Genomic DNA, 27,789 nt, shown 5'->3' on the forward strand with positions numbered 1-27,789 from the left:
GAAATGAAGTGTCCTGAAAATTATTGGTGCATAGCTGGTGAAACGATCCAATTTTATTATATATATATCTCTGGAAAGGACAGGGAAACACGTTATCCACTGTCTATAGCAATGTGGTGTGAGCTTTGTTCAGGTCTTTGATATGTTGTAAATTATAGCTACACAAAACCTCAGCTTCTAAATTGTAACATGAATCAAGGGATTGTGCTGTATTCTAGAGGATATACTGTATAGTACTTTCCACTGCTATCAAAATTAAATATTTAAAACAGGGAGAAAAAAAAAAGCTACTGAATCAGCAGCTGCCTCCTGGTAACTTGTGGCAAAACTCTTTTACAAAGGATTACAATGTTTTACAATCACACACCATACTATAACTTGGTACTTGATACCCAGACACTCCCTACCACCTCCAGTTCAGGAACCGCAGTCTTGAACAAGGAGATCAGGATTTTCAGACCAGAAGAGTGCAGACAGAGACAGTGACAAGAACACTGGTCGTATGCAATTCATAAGAAGTCATGATACAGCGGTCACAAAGAAGCATGTCTCAGTCAATATTAAATTTCTGGCAAAACCTGGTAAGCTGTTATGTTAAAAGATACCATTAACAAACATCTTACAATAGCCTTCTGGAATTTATAGAAAATTATGCCAAAAATCATATTCTGAAATAATAAATGCTAATTAAAACATTGTTTTATTTCTGCTAAAATATGCATAAGGCAAGCTTCTCCATTTGCAAAGCTCCCAGACAGTTTTATATCATATTCTTAATAAAGCCGGTGCTTAATTTTAGCCAGTTTATTACTACAGTGACATTACCTACACATAAAGGAGAAAAAAAATACAGTATTTTACCTCAATATGGATTAAAAAAAGACTGTATTAGGTCATGTAAGATGCATTCCATCATTCAGTAGTGTTATACCAGAAAAATAACCTGTTTCCAAACTGCCTGGAAACACCATATATTAGAGCTGTATTCAGTGTAATCACACACAAATTTCAACATATAAAAAAAATCCTAAGACCACCTTAAAAATTTTTCTACAATCTTTGAATATATGATTTCTATTTGGGGTCATATATTTAAAGTGAAATTTAAAATACATTGACAATAAAGACAAACTTTTAAAAATCTAAAAAAGTGTTACTCATGGCAGCAAATATAAACATATGCTTAGCATATAAACAATTCTTACTGAGCTATAAATTGCTAGTGAAATTAATATGGCTAATTACAGTCAGAATAATGATGGAAGGTTGAAGGCAAGAGTTAAAAATGTCGTCTACTCTTGAATGCAAATATGCTGCAGACATTCAACAATGAGCATTGAACGGCACCTCGACAGATTTTTTTTTTTTTCCGCTTCTTTAAAGAGTTATAAATTCAATTAGCGGGAAATAATTAGAAAAAGTTAGAAATTTAACTGAACAGAAATTTGGATTCACAGTAACCGGAGCAGAAGATATAATCTAATTAATCCCACTTATTTTGTTGCACTTTCCCCTTCATTTTTTCCAGTAAAAATATCTTAATTCTAGATATATAAAAACATATCATGAGCTTACCTGGAAAGAGCAGAACTCTTTAGTAACTTCCTGTGGAAAATAATCAGCATTAAAAATGAATAGAACAATGAAAACAAAGGCAAGAAAACACTTGGACTTTCTTACAATAACTGAACACCACAGATGTTCCTTAGTACAGTAGATATACACTACCACATACATAGTATAATACCATGTCATAGATAGACATTACCTTTCTAATACACAAAAAAACCCCTTAATGTTTTTTTAATATCTCATTCTTATAAATCATGGATTTCAGAGAAGAAAACAATGAATAATCTTCCTCATTCACAATATCCAGCAAGAAACAGTCACCAGGAGAAAAATGAGCAACAACTTCAAATTTGGGAAATAATGATTGCTTAAATACAACAGAACATGCATAGCCAATAAGGAAATATATTAAAATATGAAAGTTACTGACAACGAAAACCAGAAGAAATGCAACATTTCATTTATCAATTTTAAAACAATTTAACAAAATCCATTACAGTCTTTTGAATTACAGCCGTAAAAATAAGTTAGGAACATAAAACAATTACATACTTCTAAAAATCTGAGAGAGGACTGTATGAGTAACTGAAACACAAACATATGCTACCAAAATGATTGCTTTTTTGAGGAAAAATAAATAGTTTCTAAGAAGTTGCAGTAAAAAATCCAAGGTGTTATCTTGTATAAGCCGGATCTAGTACATTAATCTACTCATTACTAAAGCAAACAAAAAGGGAAGTTTTCTTATAGTTTGTCTAAAACAAAGAAGTTGAATAGAACTATAAAATTATCAGAATTCTTTGAGAAAAAAGATTATTGGGCACTTATGGATAGCACAGAAATACAATGTTTAAGGAAAAGTTTATCTTGCTTTATTAGACTCAAGAGTTTTCACCACTGAACTGATTTATTTTGCTTTGAAAATAGTTCTAAGTTTATTGTTATTTGACCATTTATCATGTATCCCAGAGATTCTCAAAGAAAACTACCAAATACCCAAGTATTCAATAAATACTAGTACTCCTATTATGCAAGTCTTAAAAAAAAAATCACATAATTCAAGTTATTGCAAATAAATACCTAGCTATAACCTTATAAATATTTAAATAAAATTATCCTAAGTATAGGTTAGCCTCCTAAATATACAACTAAACTAACAAATCCATTGTCTAAAAGTCAGAAAAATAGTTCAGAAAGACAAGTTTATTTTTGGAAAGTTAGACTCCTACAGATTGCTTTTAGGGCAAACTCAAAGCACACTATTCTCTACTTCCCAATACTCTGTACTAGCTATGTTTCTTTGGTTAGTTAACAAGTTATAGACTTAAAACTGTCTTTGTTTGTTTAGCGTTTTTTTTGTTTTAAAATCCAGATACAAAAGTATCTCGATAAGAAAATGTGCATATGCTCTCAGATTGCAAAGGTTACAGAAATCAGTAAACCCTCTTCAAATCCTTTCTGTTCTCAAGAAACATATGCTGTCTTCCCTCTGTCTGGAATAATGCATTTCAACCCGGAGGGCCTCAGACAAGAGTCTTTCCTTAGCCTGTAAAGGGCTTAGGAAAGACAGCTAGAAATGCAAATTCATATTTCCTTTACAGCAACAAGTATATGAAGAGATCTAACCCTCTATTGGAAATTTTCATGGACCTGTCAATTGAAAGCATAGAAGAGTCACTGATCTACAGACAGGAGTTATTGTTCCTTAGTACAGTAGATGTACTGTTTTCTAAAGCTGTATAACATCCCATCCAAAAGCAAAGAGCACATGTTCCTGTTCTTTCCTTTAAACTGATCCTTATTGACAAATATTGACAGGTGCACCTGGAACATTAAAACTGTGTTATATGTAACAGAACTCCAGCAATGTGGTGATTATCTGGCCTGTTTGGTCCCTTCCCGTGCAACTGGCTTTAAAGTGTTCTCAACCTGCTGCTTCTGTTTTTTGCAGAAATTCCCCAAGGAAGGAACCAACTATATCACCTGAACATTTCCACTACTGTGATTCATGAAATTAAAAGTACTATTGTGTGGGCCAAACTCCAACTCAGATATTACTACCAACACTTCTCAGATCATTTCAGTCATGCACTTCTCATTCTACACTTAAGTAATGCTGCGAGCCACTGCTCTACGCATACATCCTACCTCATGTTGTATTTCAGTGGTGAAACGACTAAATGTAATTTTTCAAAGATTTTGCCACACTGAGTGTTATAGATAAAAGTTTTAATATTAACACAGAATGCCAATTTAGGGTAATATGAGATAGGTTTGACTACCAAGTAGCAGAGATCCTGCAGTTACTGCACACTGGGATAGATTCACAGTTCACAAAGCTTAGCAAGCCCTTGGCATAACTCTGAAATTTCTTTAATGTTTTGCTCTGATACGATAAACAAAAAAAAGTTGATAATCCATGTCATTGCCAACAGAAGGAAACCACTATTTTTGCTTGGCTGATGTAAGCAGAATTTTTCCTTTCCCATTTACAATACTTCATTAAAAAAATCTCAGAGCACTCTTACAGAATCTCCTTGTTAATCCACCACTAAAACGTGGAAAAGAGAATGAGGTACTTTGGTAAACATTTTAAAACATCTCTCTCTTCACAATGTGTTTTTTAGTACAAGACAGAAGTGAGAAAGAGCATGGGGGGGGAGGGGGAGGAAATTATATGTTTTTACCACTTGCCATTCTACAGGTAAGAGACTATTAATATGTTTTTGTATAAATGTATACAACTGTAATGTGGATAAGAAGTCGCTCTACATTAATATCCATTGTGAATATGTCTCCTGAAAACAAATGATTTTTAAGACAGCTTTTTTTGTTTATTAGTTCTAGCATTTTTTTTGGTGTTTCTGGCTATATGCAAATACTTCAACAAGTGAAGTGTTTGTAACAGTCTAACTGATGTAAGTTCTAATTGCATCTAGTTTCTTTGTGAATTTTTTTTTTTTTGGTTTAAAACAGAACAACAGCATGCTTTTACATTTACCTATTGCACAATTAATTACATTTTCATTATGCTTCCTATTAAAGTCATTCCACTACTAGACTGAATAGCTCCAGAGAACCCATTTTGGTCTGTTGGCTCAAGGACTCCCAGAGCAAAATAATAGTAATAGTAATAATAATAAAAAAACCCAAACCTCTAATTAAGCCATTACATAGAAATGTACTGAAAAAGCCTTGCAGAGTTCATGAGTAAACAACACTTGTTTAAAAAACACCTCTGTAATAAAGTACAGTACAGTATATAGATGATATACCACAATAGCGCCAGATGGAGCTGTTACAGACAACAATAATGCATTTAAAATGTTTATTATGGGCTTTTTTTTTTAAATGCTGGTTAAAAAAATCCCCAGATGATATTTAAAGCATAAAAACTACCTTAAAGGTTCTACCAAAAAGTCAATTTATAATCAATAAAAATAAAAAGAATGACAATACATCTGAACAAGCACTCCATCATAACCCTAATCTTAGTGCCAGGTTAGTGTAGTAACCTCTGGCTGTGTTCACAGAGTTAGCACACCTGTTGGAACACTACAGGCTATCCTGATGAAGGCTGGAGTATCAACACAGATTTCCAGATTTCACTCTGAATTTCTCCCTTCGTGTACTTAAGTGAGAATGTTAACATTCTTACAATAGTTTTATATAAGCAACAGAATTATAATATTATAATTTAATAACAGATTTCTGTTATTAAATCAGCCTTCTAAAAATATAAAAATATTTGCTATTGTGAAAGTCTTTCAATCATACTTCAATCTTCACAGTTTTAACAAGGAATACCTAATTAGAACCATCACCTCAGAACTACGATGTATATTCAGCTGATTTCATGTAAATAGACAGTTAAAAACATATTTACTAAGATTAAATATAGTCAAATTGCAAAAACATACAATCTGACAATGTTGTCATGTGCTCTTTCAAAGAGTGCATAGGACATATTTCTGCAGCAGTCAATACAGTAAATTCTTTTAATGCAATCCCAGTCAAAGCTGTAAACATTCCTAATTGCAGTTTCTTGGGAACTTTTTGTTCCTTTCAAGTTTTTATTAGCAAGTTGCACTGGGCATTCCCCTGCCATTTTTTTTCTCATTAGTTACAGACAGTATCATCATCCACCCCTCTGGCTGTTCAAAACTAGTCATAAACATTTTTTCAGTAGATTCAGGGTAGTAATCCTTTGCCTGCAGTGCACAATGACACTTTCCACATGCCATTGTTAGCAAGGCCCCCAGTGCATGATCTTGAGAAGCAGGTTGATGAGGAAGTCTGCTATGCCTTAATGGGATTTCCTGTAGGTTTGGGATCATAACCGTATAGGAAAGTAGCTGCTATTACAAGGACGGCTCCGAAGAAAAAGACACTGAATAGAATAGGGATGAAAAAAAAAAATAGTTAGCTCGTTTTAGTTGATGCATTTTTATTTAAGTAATACAATCAAAAGAAAGGACATTTTTCCTGTGAGAACCCAGAAAGATAAATTATATTTGTCCAATTTATAAAGAATAATTTGCATATGTTTATTACAGAAGGATGCAGGAAGAAGTTGAAATAAGAAACTTATATCCACAATGTATCATTATACTGACATATTCTGAAAGTTAAAATTATAGTTTCATGGAACAACTGTCAAAAGTAATCAGACCAATCCTTTTTTCCTCTTTTCTTTCCTTTTGCCTAAACCTCTGTGCAAAACGCAAGCAGAAGCTAAAGAAGTGCAACTACTGTGGTTACCCAGCCACTTTTAATATCTTACGTACATCATGTTGTTGGAAATGCGTTTGCTTTGAAGTCCAAAGCTTATGTCAAAACAAATTACTGCTGCCCAAGAACCAGTTTGCAAGTCAGTTTTTCTAATTTTTGGCAGATATATAAAGATTTATGTAAGGAAAAGATAATAAAGGCATCTTTTGTATTGTGACATATGGGCCTTTAAAGTTGTTTTGATAGTTACAAGTCCGAAACAAAATATCCAAAGAAAACAGACAATCAGTATACATTTTAGAAAAGAACCTTGTCATAAAGACATGACAATGTTGACAACTTGATCTTCTGAACCAAACGCTAAAAAAAACTGTGGCGCATGACATGATAATCCTTCAGAGAATACAGTTAGCCTATTTCTGGACACGATCCATTGCAACACATTCAAGTACTTAAGTACTTTACATCTATTATCCCAATCAAAAGTGTTTATTGAAGTGACAGAAGCAATTATGCAGTTTCAGTTCAAATAAATTCAGTTGACGTAAGCAAGGTACTAAAGATTACGTTTGATTAACTCAAGATAATCAAGTTTTATTAAATGAGATGACTTCAAGTTCTACATGCTGCTAGTTGGCTCCACCTCATTTAATTATTTGTTTCCATTTTCACCCGTTTGCAGAAGCTGATAAGTTACTTATTAATTTTCCATTTGAGCACACAAAAATTCTTAAACCACTTTCTACATTTGTTTTAATAGGACAAGTATAGGCTACTTACAATTTAAGTTCAACATCTTCCACTTTTTAAGCCTAAATAGTTGTTCTACTTCCCTTTTTGAATGTTTAAGTAAACTCCTGCTAAAACTGTAAATACCTTTTAGATGAAAAGATGTTTCTTTGTATCAGATACAAAGGTTGTAAATATTATTCAAAATATTTTTACACTATGAGTATGTGTAACATGTGAGGAGTGTAGATCAACTATAAATAAAATCCTTCTAATATATCTGAAAGTTGGAATATTACTTCTACACTCCATATATTAACATGCACTGCCAAGATAAGCACTATTCTGGAATCTACCCATGTATAAAACCTGCAGTGCACAGAGCTACTCATACCTGATTGACAAAACATCAGAACACAGTGTATTGGGCCTAGAAGCATATAGCAAGCGTTTTTCTCTCTTTCTTGGTTGAGTGTTTTTCCTGGTTTTCAGCTGGGATAGAGTTAATTGTCTTCCTAGTAGCTGGTACAGTGTTATGTTTTGAGTTCAGTATGCAAAGAATGTTGATAACACTGATGTTTTCAGTTGTTGCTAAGTAATGTTTAGTTTAAAGTCAAGCATTTTTCAGCTTCTCATGCCCAGCCAGCGAGAAAGCTGGAGGGGCACAAGAAGGTGGCACAGGACACAGCCAGGGCAGCTGACCCAAACTGGCCAACGGGGAATTCCATACCGTGCGACGTCACATCTAGTATAGGAACTGGGGGGAGTGGGGGCAGGGAATCGCCACTTAGGGACTAACTGGGTGTCGGTCGGCGGGTGGTGAGCAATTGCCCTGCGCATAATTTGTACATTCCAATCCTTTCATTATTGCTGTTGTCATTTTATTAGTGTTATCATTATCATTATTAGTTTCTTCTTTTCTGTACTATTAAACCGTTCTTATCTCAACCCACGAGTTTTACTTCTTTTCCCGACTTTCCCCCCCATCCCACTGGGTGGGGGGGGGGAGTGAGTGAGTGGCTGCGTGGTGCTTAGCTGCTGGCTGGGGTTAAACCACGACAGTGTTTTCACTAATAAATATGGTATTGTCTTTAGAAAAAATCTCTCCCTTTGGGCTTCTGGGTGTCCTTGGGAACCAATTGCTGCAGTGTAACTCAATGTGTGCATGATTGCAATTATCTCTTTTAGAGACTGTTTTGAGATTGGATGAAAACCAGTATAAAAAGATTATCATCGTTATCATTGTTCAGCCATAATTCCTCTTGCAATGAGATGACTTGCGGAAGATCTGTCCATTTAGAGGACAAAGAGAAAACAAAAGACAGGCAACCCCTTTGTCACCACCTCACTGAGAACAGCCAGCGGGGGGGGGGGGGGGGGCTGGTTCAAAGAGCAGAGCCAAAGGCAGTTAGTGCAAGGCAAGCATCAAAACTAGAGAGGAGTGGTTTCAGCACAAAAGCAAAGTAGGCAAAGTAGGAGCTGAACAAACTGAGGGAGATCAGGTAAGGAGGAAAAGAAGAGAAAGGGACAGTGAACTAAAACATAGAGCCTGCAAGAGAGTCGTGTGTCAAAAGCCAAGATTTGAGATTCCTGTCTTGGGGAGGGCTGTGTCTTACAGAAAATTTCATCTTGCCAGCTATACTGAAAAAATTAAGTATCCGTTATGATATGTTAGGAAACTAAACTTTTATGTGCAAGTTGCATGTAAACATTCTAAAAGTGTGGCTTGGACAGTTTTACTTATTTATTTTTGCAGTTATATCTAGTAAGCATTAAGTTTTCAACTATTTTTTTTTTTTCAGCATACATGGAAAATAATTCTTACCTTGTAGGGACAAAATCTTGCAGCCAGAAATAGGAGATCAACGTTGACAGTATAATAGAGAGAGAAGTTGCAAATCCCTTTAAAATGTTGTCCGCATATTTTATAACAGCAGCAATCACCAGCCCTCCAAGTGCCTGAAAAAATATTGAGGTTTGGATTTGCAACCTGATAATTCCACCAAGAGCATCTATTTTAACAAGTGCTTACTTTAGGAAAAGCTTTTGTCTATGTTTAGGAGCATTACATTTATTTTATGTTATGGATATGCACTGTTGAAGATAAACATTGGAGTTGTTCTTTCCCCATTAAAGAAATTGTTGATCATATTACCATCATTAAGTTAGTGGAAATGCTTGTACTATTCATTTTTTAGCCACAGGAGGAAGGGCATATTTTTTTTTTAAACATTGCAAAAGAAATAATGCTTACATACTTTTATGTTGCACAATACTAAGTCATATGCTTGCTATATATTGTCCAGGTTTTTATTTAGAGGTTTATTCTAATAGTGATAGATCAGACTTTTGACTGTAGCATTCTCAGTAGCTTCAATGGCACCCATTAGTTTCCCCAGTCATTTATAGAAGAGTAAATCCCAAGTGCCTTCACAAAAACATGTGATGCAATGTATCTCACCTGTAGAACAACAACTATCCAAGTAAGTTTATTGTATCCTTGAAAAAATCCATTCTTTGACAGTTGTTCTCCATCATAAATGTATACACCCATCAGTCCAAATATGCTACCAAAAAATCCTGAAAGTACAAGATTGATTTAAAAGGTTCAGGTGAAAACCATGCAAACAGGTTCCTTGTCCCCAAGGACTGCTCACATATATCTGATTTTAAAATAGGACTGCCACTTGCAATACCATTACATTCAAATGCAATCAGTGTTCAGACAGGTAGTCTCTTTTAAAAGCTATTTTCCACACTTTCTAATTCAAAAGCTACTTTCCACTAGTTTTGACTGTTTCCATTAGTACATTCTTACATACTTATCTTCCATTGCTTTCTACTGGAATAGGATGGCATTATTTGCATATAGCAAAATTCACTTAAACACAATTTCAGTTTTCCTGAAACTAGTCAGGATTGAAGGCTGAAGTCACACTATAAACTGGAGAGAAAAACAGGGAAAACCTTCAGTGGAGGAGATGGTCACTGACACAGCAAGAGCAGGTCACTGACACAGCAAGAGCAGGACTTAAATCAGTTTGCCAATTCAGAGAAGGATCTTGGAAGTGGGATTCTTCTGAACCACTCCAACACAATGAACGTTTACTAGTAGAGACTTAACGTCAAAAGAAATTGAGACCAGATTCAAAATTTTATAATCTGGAGAGTATAGTGTTCTTCTATCAGATGGGAAATTTTTCCTAATCCCCTCAGTCACTGAAGTAATGCAAGCACCTCCTCTGTGACTGACGTAGGCTCTAATCCTGAGCAGGAAAGGGGGAACATTTTTTCTATTCCGTTTCTGTGAAAAGCTGACCTCTATCTTCATTGCATTTCTTTGTGTCTGAAAAGGGCGGCATTGTTTAGGAGAAGATAAAACCTTCCGTTTAACAAGAAATAATTCTTTTTTTAGACATAATTAAAAATTTAGGTTTCATTCAGATTAAACCAATTACTTCTATTTTCCAATTGATCTGCTAACATAAAATAAAATCAACTATTCGTACATCCCTAATATGACACTGGTATACATTAAAAACTGTATTTTTCTAAAATTATTCAAATATATTTTCCAATTTTTTCTACAGTTCTAGCAATTCGCTACAGATATGAAAATGAAAACCAGGTTGGACATACGGGTTTTGTTGTTTGTCTTTTAAGAAAAGCTCTATTTCAAAGCCCTTGCTTACTACTGACTTGCTTCTGAATGATACAATGTCTTAAGTGGGCAATTATCTTGCACTTGCAGAAAGGATACACTAACCTATTTTTGAAATTGTGATTTCATGTTTCAAATATTTTCTAAAAGCTGTATCAGGAAACCCTCTATGAAGTATGACAAAACTAATTTCATTTATGAACTGAAAACAACTTTAATAGTAAATGTATTCTACTGAATTTTGTATAGAGGCAAATTAAGCTCACTGACAAAAAATAAAATAAAAAAAAAATCAGGTAATTCAATTCTCACTATTATCACAGACATTTATGTCTTCATATATCACAGTCCTAGTTATTCATTACCTTGAACAGTTTGTGTTTAGATGCAGCCTGTTCTGATCTCACTGTTTTCACAAAGCAACTACTGGAACATTCAATTTGTGACCACGCCGCCTATCAAACTAGCGAACTCATTTGTTTTCATACATACTTCTGTGCACTGTAGAAAAATCTCAAGAATGTTTTAGAAGAGATCATTGATTTTTCAATAATTATGAATGTTTAATTGGAAGTTGTTTTAGATATCTGCATTGTTGCCCAACAAACTGCTTCTAGCATGGAAATTCAGAGCAATAATAACCAGCTTTCCTTGGTAATGGATTTTACATTGTAGCTCCATTCAGAGCACCAAATCTTACCTTAAATGCTGGACTGAGCCCCAGCTACCCACCCTTCTCTGCCTCCAAAATTCTCTAACATAACCTCTCCTGAGGTATCCCCTACACCCTGTTCAAGAAAACTTAGTTTTAATATACACAATTTCAATAAATACTAGCAGATATTAAGCAGAGGTTTTGATCCCCTTCTCTATCCTCAAGTTTCAAAACATTATGGACATGTAAAAATATTAAAATATAATAAAAATGCAGTTCTGCATTTTTAACTGAAACCATTTATAATTAAAACACAGCAGCAGGAAAAGAAAGGAAAAAATATTGCTTGCATTCAGACATTTTTGACCATATCAGTTTCTGACCAACTATTTAATTACAAAAACCCCACGCCTGTTTTTATGGTATTTCGTTACATTCTACCAGACTCAGTACACAGCCCTGATCTACTAAATCATCCTCATGACTTAATTCTACAGTACTGTGGATTTGATCAAGAGTCTGTTCTAGGGTGCTGGAAAGTTCAAATTCTGCTGAAAGCATTTATTCAAATGTGCAATAAATAATTATTGCCAACAGGTGAAAACTAGAGGGATTCCATTAGAGAAAGAATGCCAACTCCAACAGTAAGTTTTATTTCTGTTGCAAAACAGCAACAAAAAGATATTGCTGATGTCACATTTCCAACCCTATAAACTGGACAAAATTACTCTGAGGTGAGGGAAAACTCATTCAGGAAAATGGATCAACTCTGTCCCCATTAATATCTAGGGTCTAGAAGACCCAGAACTACTTTGGAAATAGAAGGCATTCTCTTGCTGATAGGTGCACAATAGGAAAGGGCATTAAAATAGTTAAGATGAACTGTCTTTTCCATATGCATCTCTCCAGTGATTATATAGACAACTAAAACAAACTGACCTTTGTACTGAAATAGTAATTCATTACCTCAACTTTATTCACAAAGTGGTTTTTTTTAATTAAAAGTGCAAACCTATAAAAACTGCCTACCCAGCCACAAGGGAAAAAAATAACGTGAATTTTATATCTCAAAGCATTGATTTAGAAATGTATTTTTTTAAATGTTCCTATATTCTCTAAAAAAAAAAAAAAAGGGAATACTATCTATATTTATCAGATCTTATGAATTAGTGCAAAAGACAATTTTTAAACAGAGGATACACAGAATCCTGCATAAGATAACATTCTTTAGAAAATTTTAAATACAAATTCAATGGACAGATTCTGTGCAAACTTATGGACACTCTATAAGCAAGTTAAATCAAGAACTAGGTTGAGATCAGAAAGCAACTACTAGAATTCTACCTAGCAGAGTTTATACTCTTAATTTTAAAAGTACATTTATGCAGAATACTAAAATGTTGGTGATATTTTTTATTATATATATATTTTGCATATTTCTCTTAATTCTTCAGAATGCAGTATCTCTAAGAGATGACTAAAATTAAACTTACCAAGCTGAATATTTCTGATCCACACAGACTGCTTAGTTTCCTTTAAAATTTTCTCAAAATAAACCCCAGCAAATCCACTAGAAAAGCATGCTATAAGAACTGCGATCAGGCCTACAAACTGAGATCCTGCTGAATGTTCCTTAGCAGCTGTTGCTTGAGAGTCTGAAGGCCACTGGATATAAAAACAGTTATACAAAATTCACTGATAAAATCAAGTCATGAGCATCTATAAAATGCAGATTTGTTTTCTAGTAACAGTAACAGTTACTAAATACAATCACATGCTTGTAAAGTTTTGTATTTTGAAGCATAAATACTTTTAAAGGACTGGAAAGCCATAATTTTTCTTTCTACTTATTGTAAGGAATAAAACTGTGCCTGAACTGGGAGAACACCCATCAATTTAAACAGGTCCAGGATTTATGTTTTACAAGCCAGAACTGTTTCTGAATCCCAGCATAACTTACCATGGCCTTTCACAGTCACCAACTTTTGCCACCCAACAGTTAGTTACTTTACAAACATAAGCACAGTTAGAAAACTGCTTACACCAGCTGTCTTTAAGATGAGATTAATTGCCTTTTGCATGTGCCCCTCTTCAGTGATTATGTTGACAACTAAAACAAGCTGAAATTTATGAAGCTAAATCCTGCAATATATCTGATGCTAACAGAATAAAATGCTATGCCATAGACAAAAACATACTGATGAGTCTGTTATTTACTATCAGAATGTTTTGTCCTCAATTATTAAATTTGAAAATTCTACAAATTTCATCCTCAGATTTTTTTTTCAAATCCTTAAGTTTTAAAATAAAAATTTCTAGGCTATACTAAAATCTGCTAAAAATTCTTAGAATAGTCTCTTATCCCATGATCTTGCCCTCTGAAAACTACAGACTCCTGTACCTGCACTATTTAGAACAGAGGCCAAGTTTGCCTCTTGAAAAAGGAAATTTGCCATGCTGAAACCATATCACAAGGTGAGCAGCAGGACTGCGCTGGCACAGAAGATCTGTGAATCCCTCATGTCTGAAGAAGTGTGCTAATAAACACTGCTATCAGTGTCATTTGCAGGTTGCTCCAGAGGCCTTGTCACATTCTACAGTAGAGCACTGGGACACAAAAGAGGTGTTATCTTCTGCCTTTGAACCATTTCTGGTGTCCTCTAGCCCTGGCCAGTTGTGATTCATAGCTCTTGACCATACTCTAGTGCTCATGTGCAGCTGGTAGAATCACAAAGCTGTATAATCAGTATAGAAATCCAGGTTCCTTGAATAAACACATTAAATAAACACAAACCACCTGTTAATATTTACCTGCACAAATGCCACTCCTGTCATCAATATTACTAATGAAAGCCACTGGTATACACCCAATTTCTTGCTCAACATGGACACAGAAAACAATGCTGTGGTAAGAATTTTCAGTTGATATGTAACCTAGAAGAACCCAGAAACAGTTACTACCACATAATTCATGGCTTTTTTTGAAACTTACAGAGAAATCCAAATGTACGATACCTGGTACGTGGCTGCATCTAGGTTTGACAATGCTACATACAGCAAGTTATTCTGAAGAGTATAAATTCCTGAAGGAATAGCAAGTTTAAGAGTTTCCATGGGTTTATTAAGGATTTCATCATGTAGCACTCTGTTCAGAGTCCGTAAATTGCACTCTACCCAAAGAAACAATAAAAGAAATAGACATTCACTAAAAGGAGAGGAAAAAAAAGGAAAGAGAGATACCAAAGTTCTGTTCTTGAAGATTGTTGCCCCCTTTTTGTAGCTATCACTGCTATCAAGACCTCAAAATACTATCTATGTTTGACTTTCATGAGCCTCATATGTGTAAGAAAAAAAGGCTGCAAAAAGTCTTCCTGTAGCCTGGAACATTAGAACTAGAACAATTATTCAAAATACTTTAAAACTTATTGAAACCATATCGATATTTGAAGATGATACATTAAAGAGTATCACCTAAAAAGTGCACATTTAGAAGCCCACAGTTTATGCATATACGATGATATTTTTAAGCTGTTGAAGATCAAATATATATGTCAATGAACCAGATAAATTCAGTATAAAATGTACAAAATAAGAACTGGAGTAAATCTGAATATACTTTTTTGAGCTTAAAACTGTGCTTCTTCCTGTTGTAATGAAATTGTTTCCTCCCTTCTGCGTCTGCTGTTTATTACAGGCTTCTATATTATCATTCATGCTTTGGATACACTTAAAGCTTTTAATTTTTTCCTACTTCTATATATGAATTTCTTAAAATGCCTGAGCAAACACAAGCTTCAAGCTATTGCAGAAAATTTATTCTTGCACTCCTCAGTATCCACATTCTTTAATGAGAACTCTTCAGCAAATATACAGTATCTTCTAACTGTGTGTTGAGAAGTGAAGTATGATTAGTCTTCCCAAGACTATTTCTTACACGAGGAGAATGGAAATGCTTTGCTGTACGCCTGTACTCACATGGCTGCTTTGCAGTTGCCACTAAAATACAGCATATTGATTAGGAAAATTACTTGGTGCAAAATTTGATACATACTGCTGTCTTTGTAGACCAACAGAACACAGGCTAAAATCTTCAGAAGTTCAGCAATAACTACTGCAGTAGAGGATAAGTAACGAGGTCCTTCTTCTTTCAGTGTCCGAGAATAACGCATAGTCAAGACTAAACTTGTGGTCTGAAAAACCAGGATGCCCAAGGAAAGGTATTTTAAATTGGTAGACATTTCTTGACTTTTTTCTTCCTGAAACAGAAAAAAAAAACCCAAACCCAAACCCAGGCTTAAAAGGTAATATTGCAGATAGATGTTTCCCTTGCATATCAGCATATTAAAAAAAGTTATCCAGGGAGCTCAGCCAAAGGAAAACAACAAACCTAATCTGATATTTAAAAAGAAAAAGGAGATTAACACTTCAAAATGTTTTTCGAATACATGATTACAAGTGGGGAAGCATATCAGAATATTAGAAGTAGTGATAACTAACAGAGAAATGAAATGAAATATCTCTTATCTGTAAAAATAATAAAGTAAAATAAGGACTATTAACTGATAATTAGCTTTCCAATACCTGGTTTCACAAAGAAATCTCCCAAGTTAAATCAATTATGGATTTCTTTATGTAGGTAAAGGCTCAGAAGGTATTTTCAAAGTGAAAAAGCCCCACACTGTGATACTGCAGAACGCCCAGTACCCCTGCTGCAATGAGCTATTCCCAGAATGAAGAGATCTCATTCTTTCACATCTCCAAAGTTTTTCAGGTTGCAGTATCTGCGTTGCCAGATAACATAGTGCCAGCACAATACAGGGTGAGGGTTGCGCTGCTTTAAATGAAAATGAGAGGTATGCCTGATGCTGAAAGAAAAAGAGAGTTGTGGGAAAGCAGGGTTGGATAGGAAGACGTGGGGTGGAAGAGCTGCAGGGGAGACAGCGCTAAATCTGTCCTGCTGATTATCCTGCTCGGAAAAAATTAATTGAATATAGATGACTAGGTGACCACACCTACTTTCTCATACTGCACCACCACAAACGTTACATTAGTAAAGCTGTACCATCCTCATCTCTACCATGAACTTTGACCAAGCTGACGTGGTCTCCTCTGCCCTTTGTCACCAATTAGAGCATTAACTTAGTGCAGGAGACTAATAAAGCAATTCTCATTTTGCAAGCACAATATATTACAAGGAAATTAAAAAATGCATTACTGCTATTCAGAATATTATATAATTTTCTGCTGTTCTTCATATTAAGAAGAATTTCCATATGCACAGAAATTAATGCTTTCTATAAAAAATTAACTACTACTGCCTTCACTGCCCACATATTCAAAAACAGAGCGGTGTTTTATAATGGCAAACTAAAATCAAATCAATAATTAAAAGTTAACAAATATGTTTTGAAGTAAAAGAAAAACAATAACAAGTCAAGGCAATGAATGCAGTTCTCACTTCTGGAAGTCTAGAGATGGTATAAGCAGTACTTATTGGATGCATATTCCAGAGCTGTCCCTATGCATATTTTACACCTACAGGCACACAAGTTTTGACTCATTAACTATCTAGTTTTGTACATACTGCTGAAGGAAGTGTTGGTACCTCTAAATATTTGAAGCTGAAACTGAAGCTGTTTCTTGCTCACTGCATTTCTCTAGCTCAAGATGCATTTCATAACAATTTTCATTGCTATTTTTTCAGAAATCCGGAGAGCTGTGCTATTCAAATATTTCTGACTTACCTTTATCTCATCTCTAAGCATTAAGAGATTTTCTCCAACCAAGTATACAAAGTTAAATTAATACCTATAAGGCACGGATACTTAAGAGACGTTGCAGTAACCTGCAAAAAAAAATGAATTGCCAACAGCCACAGAGATATGAAGTACATACTTGTATCCTACACAATAAAACTGTTTACCTCAAGAATCATATAGCTGTAAAAACATTTGTGAAAGCATACTGGCAAAGGAGGAAGAAAAAGATGCCAGGATGCAGAAACCGAGGAAGAAATACACAAGGATTCCTTTAAGGAATCTTAATAGAAAATACTTTTGTATGAACAATGATCTCATTTAACTCACTGAAGAAAACAAATACTAAAGATGCAACTGCACTGAATTGTATCAATCAGACAGAAGTGTAAAGCACAAAGGAGAAGAAAGCTGCAGACAACATTCAAGATTTGCTAACTTTTTCCACAGGTTCTGGTGGAATAACCCTTTACACAAGGATCTTAACTGTGGAACTACGCATACCCAACAACAAAATGGAGAAGATCAGTTAGTCAAGAGGAACATCTTTGAAGAATAGATTTGCTACAGCTGAGAACAAGGAGGAGAAACAGAAGAACAGTTCCCGTGAAGTGATATAGAGGGGACATGCAAGGTCAGAATCATACTCTCTGGAGAAATACCAGCAGCATAGAGAAGATAGAAGGAGAAAAAAGAGAAAAGACAAAAAAACCCCACTGATAGAAAATACAGAACTGAACTTCATTAAAAGGTCTGCTTATGCTACTGGATAAAACTGACATTGCAAATGGCACATTTATGTGAGCCAACTTGCACAAACAATTTCTTCCGCCTTTTCCATCTACCTCATTTTTTAGTATTAAGACCTGACAATCTGGAAACACAAAGAGCAATATATGGTTAAGATGAACAACACTAAATTTCACAAAAGCACACTTACAGATAAATAAGTTTTTAAACTTTTTGGTTTTCAGTTTTCAAAATGCTTCTGAACAAAATACAGATAATGGGAACACACATCTCTCCTGAACTCGGACCCAAGTTTCTGCATTCTGTGAGCCTGTGAAGTGACAAAGTGTTTTACAAATGTTCAAAATTCTTAGAGATCAATTCCTTAACCTTCAAAATAGGTCACAATATCAGAAAATAATGTTCACATTAATTTCTTGCTGAAATACAACTGACTATTTACTAAGCAGCTTTAAATGTAATTTTAAAAGTCACTAATACCTTGTTTATGAACAAGTGTCAAAGCATTCAGCATGAAAACATACCAACAAGCACAACAGTTTAATAAGCCTATCATCAAAGCCATAAGGAATACACACATTACCTTGAACTACAACCTTGTCCTCATTAGTAACCATGATAAAAAAAGGGAACTTTCCCTAAAGTGTCTCAAAAAAGTGCCACTAGCAGGAAACATTTCTTTACCACATTCACTAAAGCAGTTTCAGAGTTTCCAAAATTCACAGGAATTGGACTTTAAGCATCCAGTGTGATAGCTGAAATAAGGATATTTGTTAAAAGTTGTCCTGTCAGTGGTCAGCAAGACAGGCTTATAGAGGACAAGCACATGAAGTTTCATGCTGTACTTACAAATAGTTTGTTTGCAGAACAGGAACTACAGAGTACTGAAACTTATGTATGCCAATAAAATAACCACCCTCTGCTAAGCACACATAATATCTTATCAGCTCTCCTGGTTCCTCTTCCTTCCTTTTGAAAGAGAGCTACATATCAGTTTGTAGAACTCGGTGCAAACTGGGGACCGGATCCAGAAAAGTAGCCGAGTACTGAATTTCAAACAGTTGAGCTGTCTTCAACTGCAGTTTCACAGCAAGTTTAAATTTACAGATTATTACCAGAGGTGTAATTGCTCTCTTCTAGCCGTAGGTTCCTGCTACCCTCACTGCAACAGACTGTGCAGTCATATACTAAATGAACTATTGTCTTCAGTAACAGCCCACACTTTGATTGTCTAAAACCAATAATGAAATGAAAGTTCCCAATGCATTTCCTGTACAGAGTTACAGCCAGGCTTAGATTTCTTACTGGGCTTTGGACAGACTACTCGGTACTCTGCAGGATGCATCTGTTCCAAAAATCATATTTAGGTTTGCTAATTCAAACACTGGAAGTTCAGTGGTCTTTTTAACTCAGTGACTTTTGAACTGTATCTTACAGAGAGGTGCTAAGTACCCGCAACTCATTGACTGTAATGTAGCCTATCACATCTGTTAACTCAGTGACTAGGCTCATTATTCTTTCCTTTTCTTAGTCTAAGTAAAAGTAAACCGCTTCTGTGCAGTTTATTCAGTATACCATGTAGACAAACCCTACAGCCAGCAATATGGAAGGCAGGTGAAGAGGTTAAAAGCAAGTCTATATGGGAAGTCAACACGCAGTAAGCCAAGATGGCATTATACAGCCATGTAATGTTTGACTTCAGTACACACAGGTGGATAAAATGCAGATGGATACTACGTGAAGAGTTATTCAGTAATTAATAACTGTAGTAATTCAGCTATTATAAGTGTGAAGGAAGAGGACCCTGGAAAGGTTTTACATACTCAGAAAACCAAACCAAACCAAACCAATCTATACAGGAAGTAATACCTTCAGCTCAAAGTATCATACTGTGCAAAGTCTGAAAAATATCTTTTCAAAAAATGGAGTTTTTTTAAAGTGGAAAATCACCTATTTCCATTTCATAATATTCATTCAGACAAAATGAATTAATTTCTGACTTGCAGATTTTCATCTCCCTTAGTAATTTCTCCACCACAGGCTAAAATTTAATATTTTACATTCTATTTTTATATCATCCCTACACTTTCTCTCCTAAAATACTGGTAAATTCTAATGTTTGCAGATGAAATACATTAGGCCAAAAGGAACATAATCAATTTGACTTAATGAACAGTAAACATACCATATATATTTTATTTTCCTCTATCCATTCTTAACAAAACTCGCTAATATTAATTAGGATTTATTACATGAGCAACAAGATGATGATTACAGGATTTTTCTTAACCTTAAGATTTTACCTTTTAAAGATCTGATGGTATAAACTTTTGAGCTTGTCAGCTGTTAAATATCTACAGTAACACAATCTTGCACAAAATTAAGGATTAGTTTGTGAATTTATCCTATTCTTGAGTTTGTAGGAGGTCTCAAAATGACAGAATTACTTTAGTTCGAGGTATCTAAAGCACTAAAAAAAGAGAAATCTAGAAGGAAACGTGACTAATTTATTTGAAATACTCTTTAGTTAAACTCTGAGACTACAGACTATCTTGAGACATTTTCTAAAGATGGTTGAAACTATTACTGCATATTATGGAGATCTTTCCAGAAAGCATGGCCTAACACCATCTGCAAGAACAAAAGAGTGGGGGTAACTCCACAGATCCAGGCTCTCCCAGAATTTCACACCATGCTGATACAAATATATTAAGATAAAGTGAGGACAGAAATGTTAAGACTCAACTTTGTCTAACACCAAGTATCTAGTTCATTAGCATGTTTTAGACTCATTGAAATTTTAAGGTTGGGGTGCCTTACATTTTTCGCATATTATTTTTTCACATATTATTTTATAAATAAAAAAGATGATAGTTCATGCACAAACGATCCAAAATTCATTTATTTGACTGTGGATTTCTCCTGCATCAATTACACTGAAAGTTCTTTCAGTATTCCAAACTATCCAGTATTCTGCATTATATTTCGTTAATTCAGCCTAAATTACTAAGAAACTCTTCTTACAGTCACTGCAGCTGGCTCACTTTTTATTATATTAATTGAATTTAATTTTCCATAAATTTCTGAAACTTTAAGACAATATCAGAGAAAACTTGAAAAGAAGAAATCAGCACCCAAAAAAACCCAAGCACCCAATGCTATCTCAAGAAGTAGCTAACACAACAAAAAAAAAAGCAATTAACAATGAATTAAGTCATGTAACAAAAAAGCAGGTTAAATTCACAGATTAAAATAACAACATGCTCTCTGTCAAATGACTGAGCAGCACACAGTAAAAGTCATGCATGCAATTACTACCAGGTAACAGATGTGACAGGCTAACATTACAGTCAATGAGTTGCAGGTACTTAGCACCTCTCACTGTAAGATACAATTAAAAAGTCACTTAAAATAGTTTCAGGGTACCTATGGTCATGATGTCTTATAAATCAAGGTCCATTTACTGCTTACAAATGACAGATCTTTAGAACAAGTCCATACAGATAAATGAGGAATTCATGACAGAGGGAAGGTAAAATGTACCACTGGTTTAGGCTCCCATCCTGCAATTTACACCTCACTGGCAGAGCCTAGGATTCTACACAGGCACAAAAGCAAAGGCCTTCCTAGGTGATGGCCTGGGGAGGCACCGTACCAAAACCAAATGCATACACAGTAACAAAAAATGGTGAAATGATGCCTTTCCAACAGGCTACAGAGTTAATTCCTACCCATTTACCAAAAGATTTGACATGAAAATAACTTCTACTAGCAACTATGTCTTTACTTCTCCCTACCTTGTCGCAAGGAAAGTTAAATTTTAAAAAAATAAATTACTAACCACTATTATGCTTCCAATCTTCACAGTGATGGCCTTACGTAAATTACACTCCTCCCAGCCTAGCTGTGAAACATTTTCACTGCTGACGGTCTTTTAGAGTGAAAAGCCAAGTTACAGGAGCTATTGCTAACTCTTATTCCATTTTATGATTAACCAAAAGACACCTGCACATTAGTTAAAATACGGAGCCAAACAGAAGCAGACAACCAGCCTCTTAAAACTGCACAAGGCAAACTTTAAGTGCTGTGTGCCAGTACATGAAGTTCTATGTCTGGGATCTGCCAGAAAATAAACAGTGATTGAGTCTGCCTTACAGAATGAAAAACAGAGTGGAAAGTAAAGTACACCATTTCATTCCAGTGGAACAGGTATGGACACACTTCCTGGGCATTTGCTTTGAAATCAAGATAGCAGATTAAAGAAACAGGATGGTGTTCTCCTATTTCTCAAATGAAATGTGAGCCCAGCACTGATGCTGCACCTATACAAATACAATAAGCTAGCAACAAAGAGGAAAAGCACAACTGGAAGGTGGAGCAAGAGCTAGCTCACAGAACCTGAAGAACCTATTTTTATAAGACTTCCTTGTATGCTTTTGCACATGTGTTGCCCTCTTCCCTGCATTGGATAACACACAAGTAACATGCTACTCAGAGGAAAGAAAGTTCTATTCCATAAATATTCTTTCTGTTGGACTCAATATAGCCTTCTTTTTACCAAAAGTAGTATCTAATACAACAAATAGTTTATGTATAGAAATAAAATGGATGGAAGGAACCTCTTGAAGTTCAACAAGGCCAAGTGCAAGATCCTGGACATGGGCCAGGGCAATCCCCAGTATCAGTGCAGACTGGGGGATGAATGGATTGAGAGGAGCCCTGTGGAGAAGGACTTGGGGGTACTGGTGGATGGAAAAATTGCACATAAGCTGGCAATGTGTGCTTGCAGCCCAGAAAGTCAATTCTATTCTGGGCTGCATAAAAAGAAGCGTGGCCTGCAGGTCAAGGGAGGTGATCCTCCCCCTCTACTCTGCTCTCATGAGACCCTACCTGGAGTACTGCATTCAGCTCTGGGGCCCCCAGTGCATGAAAGACATGGACCTGTTAAAGCAGGTCCCAAGGAGGGCCACAAAAACGATCAGAGGGATGGAACACCTCCCCTGTGAAGAAAGACTGAGAGAGTTGGGATTGTTCAGACTGACTCCAGGAAGACCTTATTGTGGCCTTTCAATATATAAAGGGGGCTTTTAAGAAAGACAGGGAGAGAATTTTTACCAGAGCCTGTAGTGTCAGGACAAGGGGCAACAGCTTTAAACTGAAAGAGGGTAGATTTTGACTGGATATAAGGAAGAAATTTTTTATGATGAGGGAGAGTAGCGAGACACTGGAACAGGTTGCCCAGAGAGGCTGTGGATGCCCCATCCCTGGAAGTGTTGAAGGCCAGGTTGGATGGGGCTTTGAGCAACCTGGTCTAGTGAAGGTATCCCTGCCCATGGCAGGGGGGTTGGAACTAGATGATCTTTAAGGTCCCTTCCAACCCAAAACATTCTATGATAAATATCCCAGATGGTACTGAAGCTGCATAAACCTTTCCAAATCTAGTAAGTGCTGCTGAACTGCGTTACGAACAAGATTTTACAGATTCATAAGTATTTTAACTGCCCAATTTGGACCGCTGTCATTCAATAACGCATTTCTGTCTTCCCCCCCCCCCCCCAATATGTAATCTTTCATGTCTGTGTAATTTTTTTTATAAACCATGTTATAAACATTTGTAATAATCTTAAACCTTGTATTTTTCACTTTAAAATGTCACTATTAATGTCTTCCATCTTCCTCATACTTGACACAAGTTCTTCTTTCTTCCCTCCCATAAGCTTTCTATACTTGTCAGCTGTTCCTCCCCAAATACAGGGCACTTTTCAACTAAACCACTGCAAATCACTTCATCATTTTAAAACTTATCTTGCTCTTTCTTTTGTTTTCCAGTCTGTTACTCATTCTTCTTGCTGGATACATTGTAATGTGTATTAAGTACACTATGGAAAAAATAAGCTATGTTTTTCTTAGAGGTTGTGTTCTTCTTCAGAAGCGTTATTAAAAGTAAATCCTCCAGCAAAGTTTTTTCCTTACTCTTCTAGCAGAAACTGAATAACAAAGATTTTTTTCACATGAAGGTTTCCTTCAGGCAGTATTTCCAATTTTTCTATTTACATTAAAAAAACTATTAACTGGTGAAAAATATTGAAAGCATCACTGCATTCAAGTATTTTCATTACAAGGATATCAAGCACAACACAGTAGAACACTTGTGGACCTTCCTCCTGCAAAATGATCTAGCTCCCTAGCCACAACCCTATCTTGGCCTTTTTAAATTCTGGCAGATATTTTTTAGCACTGGCAAGTGCACTTATGCACAGAGCAGTTACACATTAAATTCTAACTGCTAAAGATCAACCAACGATTTCTTCTTAACTTTGCTCCAAAAACCTAGGCTTTTGCCAAGGATAATGGAGGCTCTATCAGTGATTCACTGGCCTATCACTCAACCAGGAAATTCCACCAAGGAAACTGCAAAACCTAACAAAAGGAATGTAACTACGTATTAACTAACATCTAATTTCAGACAGTGCTATAAAATTGCTTGGGACTCAGGTAAGGTTTTCTTACAGGTTGACAGAAAACCTAGCAGAAAGGGAACTTAACACTGCTGAGTTTTCTGATGATCTCATAAAGTTTTTTGTTGTGGGGGAAAAAAACCCCCACCATTCTAATCTATGTATCAGACAGGAAAACTTGGGTATTGTGAATCTTAAATGTGAAACTTGTAGCTAAATACTTTTTAAGCCCACCCCACCCCCCTTTATCCTTTACACCAAACCTAAGAATCCAAAGATAAGACTTCTTTGACTGATGAGAATTTGGTTTGATGAATATTAAAGAAATCCAATACTGAGTATAAATATTCAGCATTCAGGAAATTCAGGCCCTCATTGAGCTAAATCTGACACCAGTATTTCTCGTAAGATGAAGACTTCAACTATGTGCACAGTAGTGCAATAGTTTTATATTGACATAACAGTCATTAAGCCAAACTCTGCCTGCCAGCATAGAAATTTGATACAACCTGCCTTAACTGCCTCTCTCTTTTTCAAACAGTACATACACTGCATTCATTGTATAGATCGCAGTATAAAAAGATCCTAGTAGTCACATTCAGATTTTGTAAGCAAGGAGGCATTCAGTTCTCAGTTTTAGTTCAAATGCCCATCTCTCCTCAAGCATACAGGAGTGTGATGACATGAACTGAAGCACTGCTCGAATGCAACTCGTGCAGATGTATCAAGCCACTGAAGGAGTCTGATTTAAAGTGCTGAAAGATGGAACATTGAATACAGCCGGGGTTCAGCTACAGCTTATGCTTATGCTATTTCTGAATTACTAATCAAGTCTGGGTGCTCGAGGCAACACAGCCACCCTCAGTCAAGGTGACCTAGTTTCAGTAATACAAACTAGATGCTACAGTGAAAATAAATCTGTAGACACTTATTGCAGAAAGCTACTAATTACAAATAAGATTAGACAGCTGAACAGTGCACTGAAGGGTTATGGCTATAAGACAAAAAGGTTCAAAAATTCAATGGGAAAATCCTGAACTCCCAACCATCTTACATTATTATGCTAGAGCCTAAGAGATACAGAACTTAAGACTCTCTCCTCCCCTCTAGAGACACCCTCTATTGACGTGATCCAGCTGGGCAGCCTTCTGAGTTCCAATGAAGGCACAAAGTCTGCACAAGCAGCATGCATATGGGTATGAACTGAAATAACTGATGAAGAATAAGCCCAGGTAGCAAGCAATTCAGGAATAATAAGAGAGGTATAACTGTATCTAGCAAGCCTGTCCCAAAGATCAAGTATGTGTTGCCCTCACTTAACGCCGCCAAATCCAGAACTGTTTTAAGCAGACATATGTGATTTGATTTCCCTAAGTACCTGGTTCAGATGATCCCTGCCTTTTTCTTGTTATTGCAAACAGCAGCATAACTAGCATAAAGAATTAGGCTGTGTAGGCAGCCTGTAGGATTGTTAGACATAGTGTCACTCCTAACAATACATTGCTCTAAATAAAGCAAGTTTATACTTACTACCACTATAGCCTTTCCCAAAACCAGTATTTTTGCTGTACATTCTACTTCTACAAACAAGAACATCACACATCCCAAACCAATAGATCCTCATCTCCCAGAACCGTAACTTTCAATCACAAGTTCTCAAAATGCCTAACAATGTACAAGGGAATCATGAGCTACAGTTTCTAAAGGAAGTGGTTACTGTAAATCAGTTTGTCCACAACTATCACCTCCCTCAAATTCACCCTGCAGCCTCTAAAGAAATTTGATGTTGCTTGTTCTTTTATAAAAGAAAAACACACATCACAGAGCTACAGTCTACTCTAGCAAACTGTCTACACACCAACAGTTCTTGTGGAGCAGGTCCTGTGTACTAACTCAACAGAGAAGAGCTGAACAGGTCAGGCTCACTCAGTCCACATACAAAGACTTCAGATGAGTCAAGTGCAGCACCTATGGAGAAAGGCAACCCCACAGATTTTGGGGGAAGCAGCCCTTCACCTAATGTTCATTCTAAAACCCATTTTGTCAGTCTGCACATATGTTCTTCGAAAAGCAAGGGTTGCCTTAGATCCCAACCCTCCTGTGTAGAGGTCACCATGACAGATAAGCTTCCCACTATGGTGCCCACTCAGTTTTAGAAAGGTTTGTTATGCATGTTCTTCGTGTCTCAAATAACACATCCCTCCATTGCAGAAAGCAGTCTCCGTCTTCTCCACCCAATCGTTCCTTAAAAGTCTCTTCTCCTGTATTCAAGTCTTCCTCACCCTGCTTTAAAATACAGTTTACAGAATTCAATAAAATGAAACAATTTGGAGTACCTTTTGGTGTTTATCTGTTACCTTCCAGCCTATTCAATAATATGTATTATCCTATTCCATTCATTATCCTGCATCTTCTGGTTTTCTGACTTAATCTATAACCTTTGTACTGCTAGACCATTTCTCATTTCAAAAATCCAGTATGAAATTGTGATGCCATGAAAATAAAGCGTGCATTTCTGTTAACTTCACATACAGCACTACATCAAGCATAGCGAGCCCCTTCTCAGCAGAGCACCAGCCACACCTACACTGAGAAGAAAACCAGCAAGTGAGCCACAACCTTAGCAGCAACCACACAGCTGCTGACCAGGTCCGTGTCCCTTCCCAACTTCACACACAGCTGCTTCCCTACAGTAACTTCACCTTCACGCCTCCCCTCCCTCTTCCCCAGGCCACTCCGTTTACAGACATTTCTCTCAGTATCTCCTCAGTCGCACTCTTCCCCTCCCCAGCCTGCTCCCCACCCCATCCACCAACCCCAAACATCTCCCCTTCCCACACCAGAGGCCTCCCTCAGGCTTCTTCCCTCACCCATAACCCTTGCACCGCTCCCTCCGGGGCGGCCTCAGCCGGGCTCCGCTCCTCCCGGTCCCAGCCCAGGCCTCCCACCTGCAGCACCCGGCCGGCGGCCCAGCTCGCCCCTCACCGCCGGCTCAGCTCCCACCAGCCACCCGCTGTTTCCGGGTGCCGTGGTCCCGTCCCGCAAAGGCTCCGGCTGCAGCCGCGGCCCCGCCCGCTCCGTTCCCAGGGCCGCGGCAAAGCAGCGCGCCCCGCCCGCCACGGGCCCCGGAGCCGCCGCGCCGGGCAGCGAAGCGAGAGCTTGCCGGTCTGGGAGCGGCCGGGCCGGGCTCCGGTCTGGTGGAGGCGGGCGGGGGCTGGCAGGGGCTACGGTGCCGGGGCCGCGGCACGAGGAACAGCGCCGCGGGGCAGGCGGGGCCCACAGGGCTGCGGGGCGAACGCTGGCGGCTGGAGCGGCGGCAGGGGCGGGAGGGAGGCCTCGTCCTACCCGCTCCGCCGCCTCCCGCCGCCGGCGCCGCGGCTCGGGCCGCCCCGGCGGCCGTTTGGGGCGGGGGGCGCGAGGGGCCGCGCGCGGCCCCGGCGCCACCACGCGCAGCCGCCTTCGCGCCAGTGCTCTTGC

General features: G+C 37.0%; 1 protein-coding gene across 10 annotated transcripts; it reads right to left on the reverse strand.

Annotated features, from left to right (window-relative positions):
* Positions 1 to 677: 677 nt before the first annotated feature.
* Positions 678 to 27,676, reverse strand: SLC35A3 (solute carrier family 35 member A3). Of its 10 annotated transcripts, XM_069789533.1 has the most exons (10): positions 27,261 to 27,408; positions 18,438 to 18,609; positions 18,045 to 18,164; positions 15,400 to 15,604; positions 14,364 to 14,518; positions 14,160 to 14,282; positions 12,842 to 13,013; positions 9,494 to 9,612; positions 8,858 to 8,991; positions 678 to 5,962 (listed from the first exon to the last, which is right to left on the reverse strand). In XM_069789533.1, exons 4-10 carry the CDS (start codon positions 15,584 to 15,586, stop codon positions 5,872 to 5,874), a joined length of 981 nt encoding a protein of 326 aa, XP_069645634.1. In that variant the 5' UTR covers positions 15,587 to 15,604; positions 18,045 to 18,164; positions 18,438 to 18,609; positions 27,261 to 27,408; the 3' UTR covers positions 678 to 5,871. The 10 variants fall into 10 exon arrangements, with proteins under 10 accessions (XP_069645634.1, XP_069645633.1, XP_069645637.1 ...); XM_069789532.1 differs by lacking the exon at positions 18,438 to 18,609; XM_069789536.1 differs by lacking the exon at positions 18,438 to 18,609 and having other exon boundaries at positions 27,298 to 27,317.
* Between the last annotated feature and the right edge of the window lie 113 nt (positions 27,677 to 27,789).

Source organism: Haliaeetus albicilla, chromosome 8 (genome assembly GCF_947461875.1).
Source record: "Haliaeetus albicilla chromosome 8, bHalAlb1.1, whole genome shotgun sequence".
Classification (NCBI taxonomy): Eukaryota; Metazoa; Chordata; class Aves; order Accipitriformes; family Accipitridae; genus Haliaeetus; species Haliaeetus albicilla.